General features: G+C 63.6%; 1 protein-coding gene across 1 annotated transcript; it reads right to left on the reverse strand.

Annotated features, from left to right (window-relative positions):
• Positions 1-311: 311 nt before the first annotated feature.
• Positions 312-9,334, reverse strand: MEX3D (mex-3 RNA binding family member D). The gene is made up of 2 exons (XM_049876181.1): positions 8,773-9,334; positions 312-1,704 (listed from the first exon to the last, which is right to left on the reverse strand). Exons 1-2 carry the CDS (start codon positions 9,332-9,334, stop codon positions 323-325), a joined length of 1,944 nt encoding a protein of 647 aa, XP_049732138.1. The 3' UTR covers positions 312-322.
• Between the last annotated feature and the right edge of the window lie 3,142 nt (positions 9,335-12,476).

The following is a 12,476-nucleotide window of genomic DNA, read 5'->3' on the forward strand; positions in this document are numbered from 1 at the left end:
ACAAAAAGAATGACAACCGAAAGTGGTAAAAAATCGTGTTTTCTTTTAAAAGATCACCATGAGGGGGAGGGTGTCTTAAATAAAAAGTGCCAGAGGACCTTTTCTTTCTTGTTTATTTTAACCTATCAACTCAACACTGCTATTTGTTAAGAACCGTAGCACTGCTGGCCTGCCGGTCCGCCGTCTCCACGCCTGGGATGGAGTTAAAGCTCGTTTGTAAACACAGGCCAACGCTGTCCCCTGTCCCGAGGTCCCACTGCCCCCTCCCTCCTCCTCTCCCGCCCCCCCCCCCACAGAGGGCTGGTCGCCCCAAGGTCCCCTGCTAGGAAAAGATATGAATGGCCTGGGTGGCGGGCGTGTGGCAGGCCGGGCACTGGGGCTCGCTCTTGCCACAGATGCGGAGGGCGCAGTCCATGCAGAACAGGTTGTGGCCGCAGGGCACCAGTGCAGCCATCACCTGGCCTTCAGCACACACCACACACTCTCGTGCCGGGGCTGGGGCCGCTGCGGTCACTGTGGCCGAGGACACGGTGGCCGCTGGCTTGCGGCTGCTTTCGGAGGTGCTCGAGTCCAGGGGGGAGCTGGAGGGGGCCGAGGTGCTGCTGGGCAGCGAGGCGGCGGCAGCCGAGAAGCCGGAGCTGGTGGAGAAGGACGAGAGCGACCCCTGTGGGGATGGGGGCAGCCAGGGCAGGGCGCCCACCGGGTCGGGGGCGCGGCGGGCCAGCGGCAGCTCCAGGCCCAGGCTGCCGGGCTCGGGAAGTGTGGGCGAGTGGCGGGGGGTGCCAGTCCCGCTGGGGCGACGGGCAGCTGCAGCGGACGGCACCCCGTTGACGGATGAGCAGGCACTGAAGGCCGGCAGGGGTGCGGCCCGCTCGAAAGGGGCCCAGATGGTGGCCGCAGCGGGCACGGTCAGGTCCAGCGCCAGGAAGTCGAAGCCAAAGTCACAGTCCTCAGGGGCAGCGGGCCCTGCCACAGGGGCCCCGGGGCCGTCCCCACCGAAGGTGAAGCCGCCGTTGCCCGGGCTGCTGTAGGGGCTGGGAGGGCCCGTGTCAGGCACCGGGGGTCCCCCGCGGCTGCCTGCATAGAAGGCCTCGGGGCCCCCAGGGGCGCCTAGGGCCCCGTCCCCACGCAGGCCGGCGGTGGCCGCAGAGGGCCGCCGGCCTGGGTTGGGGGCCTTGGCCCAGAGGCCGGCGGCAGCGCCCAGCAGGTCGAGGCACACGTCAGTGCCGTTGGTGTGAAAGTCGCTGTCGGGGCCGGCGTCGGTGAAGGCGCCAGTGCGCAGCGTGATGTGGGCCTCGATCTCCTCGCGGGCACGGTCCACGTTCTCCGGCATGCCGGTGACGGCGAACACGGGCTCCTTGTCACGGCCAGGTGTGACAATGTAGGTGTGTGTCCGCTGCTGGATGCGCTTGATGGTGGCGCCCTTGGGGCCCACCACCAGCCCCACCACGCGGTAGGGCACCCGCACCTGGATGGTGGTCTGGCCCGGCAGGTTGGGGGGCCCCTGTGCCGCGCCGGGCAGCCCGGTGGCCTTGCTGCGCGTGGCGCGGATCATGGAGAAGTGCTCGGCGGCTGACAGGATCTCACGCTTGGCCAGCTCCACGTCCTCCTTGCGGCCCGTGACAATGAACACGGGGTCCTCGCCGCGCACCGGCGTCTTGATGTAAGTGTTCGTCTTGGCGCGCAGGGCCTTGATCTTGCAGCCTGTGGGGGCAGGGAGACTCGGTGAGCGGGCTGGAGCCCCCACAGTCCTCCCGAGCCGCCCTGTTCCCTGTTTCCCCATGGGCTTTATTCTCCCACCGAGCCTCAGTTTCCCCTCTAGTCCTGGGCCCCAGAGGCATTGCAGTGAGCAAAAAAGCATGAAGGTGACAACTGCAACTGCAAAGTTCAGACGGAGCTTAGGGGGCAGTGAGTCCCCATCACTGGGGAGGAACAACTCAGAAAAGGAGGGTGGGATGGGCTGACACCCTGAGGAATGCAATCAGCGTCACTGAGTTGTAAACGTACAAACAGCTGAAACGACGTATGTTCTGCCACGTACACGTCCGACAAAAACAACAAGGCAAGAAGGCTCCCTCCACCCACATGTGACGGAGAAACACAACGTGGTCCATCCACACAGGGGAACACGAAAACCAGAAATAACACAAACCAGCTGCGGCTGAGGGGACTCCCTGTGTGCAGAGCAGAACTGTGCTCCCCAGGGTGTTCAACGAGTTTTAGGAAGCAGATTGCCAGGACTTTCTTCCAAGGTACCCCTGGGCAGACTCGAACCTCCAGCCTTTTGATTAGCAGTCAAGCTCTTAACCGTTTGTACCACCCCAGAATTCAGCCATAAAAAGGAATGAAGCCCTGGTACACGCGACAACATGGATGAACCTTGAACACGTGATGCCCTGTGAGAGAAGCCAGACACAAAAGGCCCCGTGGTGTCTGACCCCACTGACAAGAAATGTCCAGAAGAGGCAAATCCATGAGACAGGAAGTGGGTTAGAGACTACCAGCGGCTGGGGCAGGGGGCGCGGAGTGGCTGCCTGACAGATACTGTCAACAGTGATGGAAACATCTGGCACGACTGGTCATAGCTGCACAACACTGTGAATGTCACTGATACCACGAAATTGTACATCCAAAAAATGGCTAATGTGGCAAGTTTTTTCGCTACGTATGTTTTTGTTGTCATTGTTAAGCGTCATCCAGTCGATTTCTGACTCACAGCAACCCCACGTCACTGATCAGAACTGCCCCGTAGGGTTTTCTAGGCTGCAGCTTTACACGAGAAGATTACCAGGTCTTCCTCCCGTGCAGCTGACCTTTTGGTTAATAGCCAAGCGCTTAACCATTGTGTCCCCAGGGCTTCTAGGTATATTTACCACAATATAACTTTAAAAAGAAGACAGGAAGGCCCCTTTGAGACCAACCCTCCACCTGATGTATGGGGAAACGGAGGCTCAGTCTGTGGAAATGGCCTGTGATCTTCTTCCGAACAAGTGAAACCCCCAGGCTGCCGGGGTCCCAGGTCTCGCCCTGACTCCAGGGACCTCAGGAGGCCCTGGCTGGGTCCCTAGCTTCAAGGATCATTGTCTGGGACACTGCCCTGTAGCTGCGTCCACTGTGCCTGGGCTGCAGCCACTCAGGGTCCCTCCCTCCTTGCTCCTGATGCCACCGGTGGGGAGAAGTGTGGGGGCCACAGGGTCAGTCGTGAAGCATCTTTGGTGAGGCAAGTCCCCATTCCCAGTGCGTGTGGAGAGGAGTGTAGCTGGGGTCTCCGGAAACAGGAGCTGCCCCCAGGGCCCAATGTGGACTCCCCAGGTCCCTGCCCCCTGTCCGGGGATCTTGAGTACAGGCCCAGGAGTGGGAGGAGACCCCCCCCCCGCCCCCAGCTCCCAGGAGACAAGAGCACCTAGGTATGCGTACTGCTCGGTACACACAGTGCTCACTGAGGGTGCTGACAATGTAGCTAACTCCTTGGCTTCTGGTACAAGACACAAAGTTAGCAACAAAGCAGCTTTTGGTAACCCAAGGCTGGTTCATGGGCTGACTAGAAACGTGTGGCCGGGGAGGCTCCCTCAGGAGATAGGAAAACCCCCAGGGAGGTGGGGGGGCAGCTCCCCTCCCACCTCCCCAGCAGGGCCTCCTGGGTCCTGGGGCCAGGCTGTTCCCGTCGCCAGCCCCGCCACCTTACTGGCACCCCAAACCCAGCATGGTCCCGGCCCACCTCTGGCCTTGGGCCTGCCCCCCCAACCTAGTTGTATGTCCCTCTGGCTCCACCCCTCCCCCTGGCCGCCTTCACTGGCCCGGCCTCCATAAGCCTCTCCCCACTCGGCAGAGGAGGGAAGGGGGCTTTTAAATCTCAGGCCTGTTGTGTCACGCTGCCCCTACCCCCGAGTCCTCACCCTTCGTCTGCACTCAATCACAGGCCCCTTGCCCCGCAGGACCCAGGCAGGGTGGGGATGGGGGCCATGGGTCTCAGAAGCGAGGCCAGGGTGCTGGGCTCTGGTTCTGTCCCTAGAGGCCTCGTGGCCACTGTGACCACTGTCTGGGATGGGGGCAGGATGGGGAACACCAGGGAGCTGCCAGGTCCCTATCTTTACCACCTGCAGCCCCCATCACCATCCTTAAGGTCCCTCCCCCACACTCTTGCCACCTCACGTGACCCACATGGCGGGGGCTGAACTGGGCCACCTTGGGGCACCCCCGCCCCCACCCCCTTGACCTTGGCTGTCTGTCCCTGGGTAGAGAAATGCATTGAGGGGCAGGTGCTGCAGATGGTGGGGTGGGAGGACCCTGTGTCAGCAACCATCCCCAGAGGCTCCCTTTTCCCATCCAGGGTTCTGTCTCCACAGCGTGGCCTCAGGCGGAACCCCGCCCTCTCTTCATGCCTTGCTTTTCTCCCTCTAAAACAGTTACAAACTGTTCACCAAAAAGTCTGTGGTTTGAACCCACTAGCTGCTCTGTCACAGAAAGGCCTGGTGATCTGCTCCTATAAAAATCAGCCAAACCTGTTGCTATCGAGTTGATTCCGACCCACAGCAACCCTACAGGACAGAGTAGAACTGCCCCAGAGGACTTCCAAGGAGCACCTGGTGGACTTGAACTGCTGACGTTTTGGTTAGCATGTGTAGCTTTTAACCACTACATCACCAAAATTTCCCCTATAAAGATTACAGCCCAGAAAATCCTATAGCGCAGTTCTATTCTATCACATGGGGTCACTGAGTCAGAATCGACTCGAAGGCACCTAAAACAACAACAAAGCGGACCAGCCAAGTGAACATTCCAGGCTGTGCTGAGGCACCCCTCCTGTCAGCTGCTCTTGAGGACCAAGGGGGCCCAAGAACCCACCGGGGGGTCTACCACCTGGCCCAGAGCCCACTCGGCCCTGCCCCGAACCTGTGAGACCACATCTATTTCTAGCCCCATTTTACAGGAGGAGAGACTGAGGTCCCTGACGTGCCCAGGGTAGTCTGGAGCGCTCGCCCTCAGCAAGGCCTCCTGGCTTTGGGGAGCTCAGAAAATCAAGATTGGAATGAGAGACTCTGCAAAGTGTGTGTGCAGGCACAGTCAGGCGGGCTCACTGGAGGAGGCGAGAGGGGTGCCCAAGGGACCCGGCTGAACCCCTGCCCTGCAGGGATGACACAGCTAGGCAAAGGTGAGGGTGGCGGGGGCCAAGCCCCTGGATCAGAGGGCTTCTGGGGGGTCCCCACGCTCTGTGGCACAGGTTGGAATGCAGGTTCCTGGATCCTGCCCCAGGGCCCTAACCCGCCTGGTAATCTGGGTGACTGGCCCCAGGTCCCAGCACCCCTGCATGGCTGGACCCTTCCCTCAAAGGATGTAGGCCCATGCGGACCCCAGGTGGGGGGAGGGGGCAGCCCTGAGAAGCTTGATTGCTCACACAGGTGACTCTAGGACACAGCTACCCATAAGACCACAAGGCTATCCAGGGGAGGTGGGGGCCGCCCCACACTGGATGGGTACGCTGGGGAGGAGGCATGTCCTACTCTCAGCTGAGGGACCAGTGAACACAGTTCCGGAAGCAGGGCAGGACTGGGCAAGTCCCTAGAACTGTAAGTCAGTGCAGCTCCCGCCACCCCCACCAGGCAGCTGGCACAGGGCAGAGGCTCCATTGCAGGAGGGTGCTCAGGGTGGGGGGGGACCCTGTTTGCTCATCATTCATTCACAGGGTGTGGAGGGAACATCTGTACTTCTAACCTGCAAGCCCCCAACTTGGGGCCTGCTGTGCGGCGGGTGCCCAGGGAACCCTGCCTCTACCTGCTGAGTATAACGTACACCGGAAAACTGCCAACACCCCAGCGCAGTCCCCAGCCCCAGGCCTGCAGCGGCGTGGACAGCGAGGGGTCGGAGTGAAGGACAGTGTGTGTGGAAGACCACCCCCCAGCCTGTGACGACAGCAGTGATGGAGGAAACCCGAGGTGGCTTTCAGTCCAATCCTCTCTTCAGCATCACTCATTCACTCATTCCTTACTAAAAACCTGTGCAAGGCCCTGCAGACCCAACCAAAGTCAAGCAGCCAGCGCCAGCCCTGGACCCTGCCCCCGGGAGGCAGCCAGTGGACTTGATGTGCTGGATAAGAGAGGAGAGCCCGGGGCCAGGGTCACACCCACAGCCGGTTGGCAGCTGGTTGGCAGCTGATCAGGTGCCTGCCTCCCCGATGACCTTGGACTGGCTGTAGGGAGGTGCCCCCACCCATCTTGCTTGTCTGTGAAATGGAGCCACTTCCCCAGTCCTGAACTGGCTGCAGCTGGGCTCCACCTTTGGAAGATAGAAAGTTCTTTCCTGACTCACCCCCTGCCCCAGCAGCATGGGTGAAGCCAGAGAAACCCGGCTGTGCACCCCAGCCTGCCACCCTGCCTTTCTTCCCCATTTGGGACACAGATGCAGGAGGATCTTGTTGGGAGCATGTTGGGGGAATCAGCAAGGCCGAGGCCACCCCAGGACCCAGCACACAGTGGGTCTTCAATCAAGATTTAGCACACGAGTGAGTGTGAGCCTGTAACAGAGGAACACTTCCCAGCCAGGGTGTCTCATGGGCTCCTTAGCCCTTGGGAGAAAAGGAGATTTGTGAGATAAAGGTCTACTGTGTGCCCAGAAGACTCTTGGCCCCAACTCTAGGACTGAGGAAACCGAGACTCAGAGAGTGAGCCTGGTCTGGCAAGAGAGGCCAGGCGGGTGTACCCCTCTTGCCCTCTGCAGGGAGGGTGGCCCTCACCTGGGGTTTGACAAAAAGGATTTGGTGTTCAGTGCAGGCTCTGCCTGCTGCCCAGAGAGTGCCTGAGAACATCAGGGAGGGGAGAACGGGCTTCAGGTCAGGGACCCCAGAATGGGGTATGGGGTGGTGACCAGAAGGAGGGGGCCAAGCTGGAGCACAAGGGGCTTTGAAGAGTGTACTTGAGGACTGAATGGGGAAGCTGGTAGCTACAGATGGTTCTAGAGCTGAGGAAGCACAAGGGTTGCTGGGGATGCCACCCTGTTTTGGCATCTGGCCTTCCCTTCCTGGCACCGCGAACCCTGCTTATGAGACAGGTAGCAGCTGCTGGCCCGGAGCTGAGATGAGACCCATGACTTGCCCAAAAAAACCTCACGAAAATCCCAAGGGAGGTGCTGCCCCTGTATCTCATTCACTGGGGGTCATAGGGTCACCCAGGCCTACAGAGTGAGCTCTCCAGGTCTGAGGTACCCACCAGAGCCTGCCTGGCCCTCTGCCGCCGGCTGCCGCCCAGCCTGGTACCTAATCAACGAGGCTGAGCCTGGCGCCCCCTTGTTGGCCCCACCAAGCTGCCCTAGAGTGTCTGGCCCGAGGTCAGGGGTCGAGGCTGCCCTGTGCAATTGCAACCTCCTCAAGGGACCCTCAGATGCTGGGTCACACACACTCACAGAGCACTACCCTCACCCAGCCATGACTTTGGGCAAACAGTCCTACGGCCTCGGTTTCCACATCTGCCCTCCCAGGGCTCACAGACACTCAAGACAAGGCAGCTTTCTCATTATGTGTCCTGATAGGAATTACAAGAGACAGGAGCCCTAAATGGAAAGGTGGCCACAAGGTGGTGGAAGGGGCTGTCCACCCAGAGTCGTGCTGTCCCTGTGGGCAGCCAGCAGGGCTCAGGGAATAGCCTGTTCCCATGCCAGCTCCCACTCCTGTAGGCGTCACGAGCCCAGCACAACACCCGGCCCTCATGCGCCCACAGGTGGTGAGGATGGACCCACCTGCATCCCTGAAGACGGAAGCTGGCTAGCAAAGCTGCCCCGCCCACCTAGAACAAGGAAAGGGCTGTACGGGCATCCCGGTGTTTGCCTGCCCACAGCGAGGGTGACAGGTGACCTTTCCATTCAAGCCTCCTGACCTTTCTCTGCCCCCCACCCACCTCAGTGTCCTGCAGCCTCACCCGAGCCCCGCCCAGGCCCCACCCCAAGTTCTAGAACCAGGGACAGGCAGGAGAGGGTCAGGACTGGGATAGGTGGCAGGCTAGAGAAACACCGGACAAAGTTGAGGCTAAAGGGCGGTGGGTTGGTGGGTGTGTGCTGGGCCGGGCACTACCCACCACCCGTACCGCCTGTACCGCCCTGCCCCTCCAGGGCCAATGAGCAACAGCCGGCTTGATGTCACCCTGCAAACCTCAGCCCACCGTGCTAACAAAGGGAACAATGGGGTGGCCACAGGGACACCCTGACAACGTTGCTGCTAGGACCCCGTGCCCTGGGCTGCTGTCCACCAGCCTTCCAGGGGAGGGCTATACCCCGGCTTCTGCAGCCAGCCCATCCACGTGCCCCCAAATCCCTGACCCCCCACTCCAGGCTCACAGGAGGGTCCCATCCTGTCCTGCCCCGCCCCCAGCACAGCTCCCAGGCATGAACCCTCTTTGTGCACCCAGACGCCCCCCCACCCCGATCCCCAAACCCGAGCGGGCCGGCCCACACCTGCTTTGGGCGTGGTGCTCCCATCGCCCGGCCCAAGCCCTGTTCCCGCACCCCTGTTGCGGGGGAATCACCGCTGGAGGCTGGCCTGGGCTGAAGCGCTGCCTACCGGGCCGACGCGGCGGAGACAAAGGCAGCGGCGGGGCCGGGGCGCCGAGGGGAGGGACCGAGGGAGGAGCGCGGGCCGCCGGCCGGCCGCAGGACAAAGGCGCAAAGGCGGCCACCACGCCGGGCCGCCCGGGGCGTGTCCGGGGCCGGTGGCGCGCGCGGCCGCGGGCTGCGCTGGGCGCCCTCTCCGGGACACTGGGCGCGGGGGCCCCGACGGCGGCTACTCACCCTGGCGGCCCACGATCTCGGCGACGTGCTCCGAGCTGGGCACGGGGACGCACTCGGTCATGTTCACGCTCTTCTTGCGGCTGCCGATCACGCTCATCTGCTCTGCCAGCAGCGGCGCGGGGCCCAGCGCGGCCGGGTGGGGCGCGAAGCCCGCGAACACGTCGGGCGGCGAGGGCCGGGGCGGCGGCGGCGGGGGGCTCACGTCGGGCTCCAGCAGCGGCAGCGGCCCGGGCGCCACCGGGGCCACCGCGGCCACCGGCGCCACCGCAGCCAGGGGCGCGCCGGGCTCGGGCCCGTCGGGGGGCGCCGGCTCCAGGGCCGCCCCGCCGTCCGCGCCGCCGCCCCCGCCCTCGTCGTCCTCGTCGCCGGCGGCCCCCAGCCCCAGCAGGGACAGCTGGCCGAGCGCCAGGCGCAGCGCGGCGGCCGCGTCGTCGGGCTCAGGCGGCGGCCGGGGCGCGGCCTCCTCGGGGCCCGGGCTGGGGTCGTCGCCGGCCGCCGCCCCGGGCCCCGCCGCGCCGCCCGCGCCCTCGCCGCCGTCGGGCTGGTGGACGGAGCCGGGCATGGCCGGCTGGCGCTAGGGCGCGCGCTGCTGCCGCTCCGGCCGCCCCGGGCCCCGCCGCCCGCGCCCCGGCCGCCCTCCGCCTCTGCGAGCGCGCCCGCCGGCCGCCGGCATCCAGCGGGGGGCGCGGGCGGCGGCCGGGGGCGGGTCTGCGCGGCGACTCTCTGCTCCTGGAGGCGGCGGCGGCTGCGGGCCGGGCCCGGGCGCGGCGGCGGCGGGAGCTCGTTCCCTCCTCCCGCCCGCCCGCCTCCCTCGGCCCCGCCCCGGCCCGCCCCGGCCCCGCCCCGCGTGACGTCACGCCGCGGCCCAACAATGGGGCCCCCGAGCGCGCACGCGCCGGGGGCGGGGCGCCGGGCGGCCGTCACGTGGCCAGGTCCGGCCCCGCCCCCCCGCGGCCCAGGGTGGGGACCGAGCAGCGCGCGCCCGCACGTGGCCAGGGGGCCGCCGCCCGGCCGGCAGGTAGGTGCCCGCCGCGCGCTCCCTGTGCCGGGGAGCCCCCCGTCCCCTTGTCCCCCGTCCCCGCCGCGCGCTCCCTGTGCCGGGGAGCCCCCCCGTCCCCTCGTCCCCCGTCCCCGCCGCGCGCTCCCTGTGCCGGGGAGCCCCCCCGTCCCCGCCGCGCGCTCCCTGTGCCGGGGAGCCCCTTGTCCCCTTGTCCCCCGTCCTCGCCGCGCGCTCCCCGTGCCGGGGAGCCCCCCGTCCCCGCCGCGCGCTCCCTGTGCCGGGGAGCCCCCCTGTGCCCTTGTCCCCCGTCCCCGCCGCGCGCTTCCTGTGCCGGGGAGCCCCTTGTCCCCTTGTCCCCCGTCCTCGCCGCGCGCTCCCCGTGCCGGGGAGCCCCCCCCGTCCCCTTGTCCCCCGTCCCCGCCGCGCGCTCCCTGTGCCGGGGAGCCCCCCTGTCCCCTTGTCCCCCGTCCCCGCCGCGCGCTTCCTGTGCCGGGGAGCCCCTTGTCCCCTTGTCCCCCGTCCCTGCCGCGCCCTCACTGTGCCGGGGAGCCCCCTTGTCTCCCGTCCCTGCCGCGCCCTCCCTGTGCTGCGGATCCCTCTTTTCCTCTCGTCCCCCCGTCCACACCGCGCGCTCCTTGTGGCGGCGACCTTCCCGGGGTCCCCCGCCGGGGTCCCCCGCGCTGGGCCGAGGCATGGAGGCTTCATCCCCGCAAGACCAGGCAGGGTCTTGGGCCCTCTGTGGTTAGGGACGCTCAGCCACCCTCAGCCTGGTGGGGCAGGTGAGCGAGCCCCGAGGCAGAGCCTTCAGACCTTATGACCCATCCGCCTCAAGGGTGCCAGGCGCCCACCTGCTGGTCCCCTCCTTTGTGGAGCAGCCCAGCGTGCACCTCCACAGCCACCCTGTCCAGGGGCCCTGCCACCCAGCTGCCTTTCCATCAAAGGAGCCTGTGGTGGCCTCGTGTGGTTGTGAGGTTTCTGCGGATACTTAGGCTGGGGGCAGGATGGACCCCGCCTGGGCAGACACATGGGTTCCCTGGGGGTGGGCAGACCTGCTCCCTCCACACCCTCCTCCTTTGTCCAGTGCAGCCTTCTCCACCTGGGACGGTGTCCCCACCTAGCCCCTTACCCAGCTATCCCCTCTGAATTGGAGGTCACTTTGGCCCCTACTTTGCACACACTTTTTTTTTTTTTTTTTGTCTTCCACGGGGGCACTGGTCAGAACCCAGATGAGTCCCTGGGACTCTGCACTGTGTGCTTTTCCCTCATGCCAGGCCACATCCAGTCCAGTCCCTCTCTTGGGGCCCGGCCTTCTTTAGCACTCAAAAGCTTGGAATTAATTGCTTCATAGTTTCTGTGTGTAGCCCCCTCCCCAGGAGAGGCTCTCGGGGGCCTATGTCCCACCCCCAGGAAGCACTCAGTGTTTGATTGACTGGCACCCCTCCTAACCACCCCCACAACATGTCTGTGGTCCAGCAAGGGTATCCCATCTCCTCAGAGACTTCCAGTGGCCATAGCTGGTATTGGAAGCCTGGCCTGACCAGCCCAAGGACCCCCAGACAACCCCCTCCCAGAATGTCCCCAGGAGCACCCATCATGCTGGACCACATGCTGACTCCTCTCCCTCCAACCCCCCTCCGAAGTCAGGTGGAATCCTGCCCTGTGACATGTGGGGGACCAGAAACATGAACAGATTGAAGAGGGGGAGAGGCTGAAAAAGGGGGCGAGCAGGGGGGCTGGGGTGGGGGAGGTCAGGACTGCTTTACCCATAGGATGGATGTTTGAGGTGGCAAAGAGAATCACATCCAGGCCTTTGGTGGTAGGGGGAACTGAGGCATAGTGGGTGACCTGCCTTTGGACGCACCTTTGGGTGGGGTCCTGTGTTCATTCACACATGCATTCCTTAAACTGCCCTGACCCCATCAGTCCTGTGGAGTGTCTTCCGAGGCACCTGTGCCTGTGGGACAGAATCCTGGGTCCAGCCTCTCTCGTCCACCCAGAGTGTCTTCCCTTCCCCGCCTTCCTCTCTGCCTGCCCAGTTTCTTGTCCCAGGACCTGCTCACAGTTCTTTCTCTCTGGGGGGGTGGTTTCTGGCATGGGGGTAGGCAGCATCTGATGGGTGCAGGCAGAGGGAGTACAGGTGGCCTGGGGGGACACCGTTCCACATCCCAAAAGATCTAGCTGCTTCTCCCACGGGAGGCTGAAGAAGGATGAGAGGGAACAAGAGGGGGCGTGGAAGTTAACAACACGGTTGCTGAAAGAAAAAATTCAGGAGATTGTAAGATTCAAGCCTGGGAAATCTCCCAGAATGTGGACCAGAAAGACGAGAGATGGGAACTGGAAGAAGAAAGAAATAATAGAGGAATGACTCCTGAGCTCCAGAGAGAACAGAGGAAACAGAGAGAATGTGCTGGGACTCTGGGTCCCGGCACCTCGAAATGCTTCCAGGTCACATTCAAAGGGTCAGGAGTGAGAACACTCTGGTTGTGCTGGAGGAATCCAAAGACTGGACAAATTTTTTACAGTTCCTGGGGAAAGTGATGTCTATCCTAAATTCTCATCAAGTGGGAGAAAAAATCAAGATGTTTCATACCTATAAGGTCTTAGCACACTTGAGGATGTGCTCCAGCAAAACAAGGGAGTAAGTAAATGAAGGAAAAAGAAAAAAAAGGAGTTGCTGTGGGAAAGTGGGGGAAGAGAAGCTCAA

The sequence above is a fragment of the Elephas maximus genome, chromosome 3 (genome assembly GCF_024166365.1).
Source record: "Elephas maximus indicus isolate mEleMax1 chromosome 3, mEleMax1 primary haplotype, whole genome shotgun sequence".
In the NCBI taxonomy this organism is placed as follows: domain Eukaryota; kingdom Metazoa; phylum Chordata; class Mammalia; order Proboscidea; family Elephantidae; genus Elephas; species Elephas maximus.

Bases quoted from the DNA above. Each gene is read 5' to 3' on its own strand.
- MEX3D (XM_049876181.1), bottom strand. From the start codon at position 9,334: ATGCCCGGCTCCGTCCACCAGCCCGACGGCGGCGAGGGCGCGGGCGGC. The intron at 1,705-8,772 runs GTGAGTAGCCGC...CTGCCCCCACAG, and splicing joins CGAGATCGTGGGCCGCCAGG to GCTGCAAGATCAAGGCCCTG.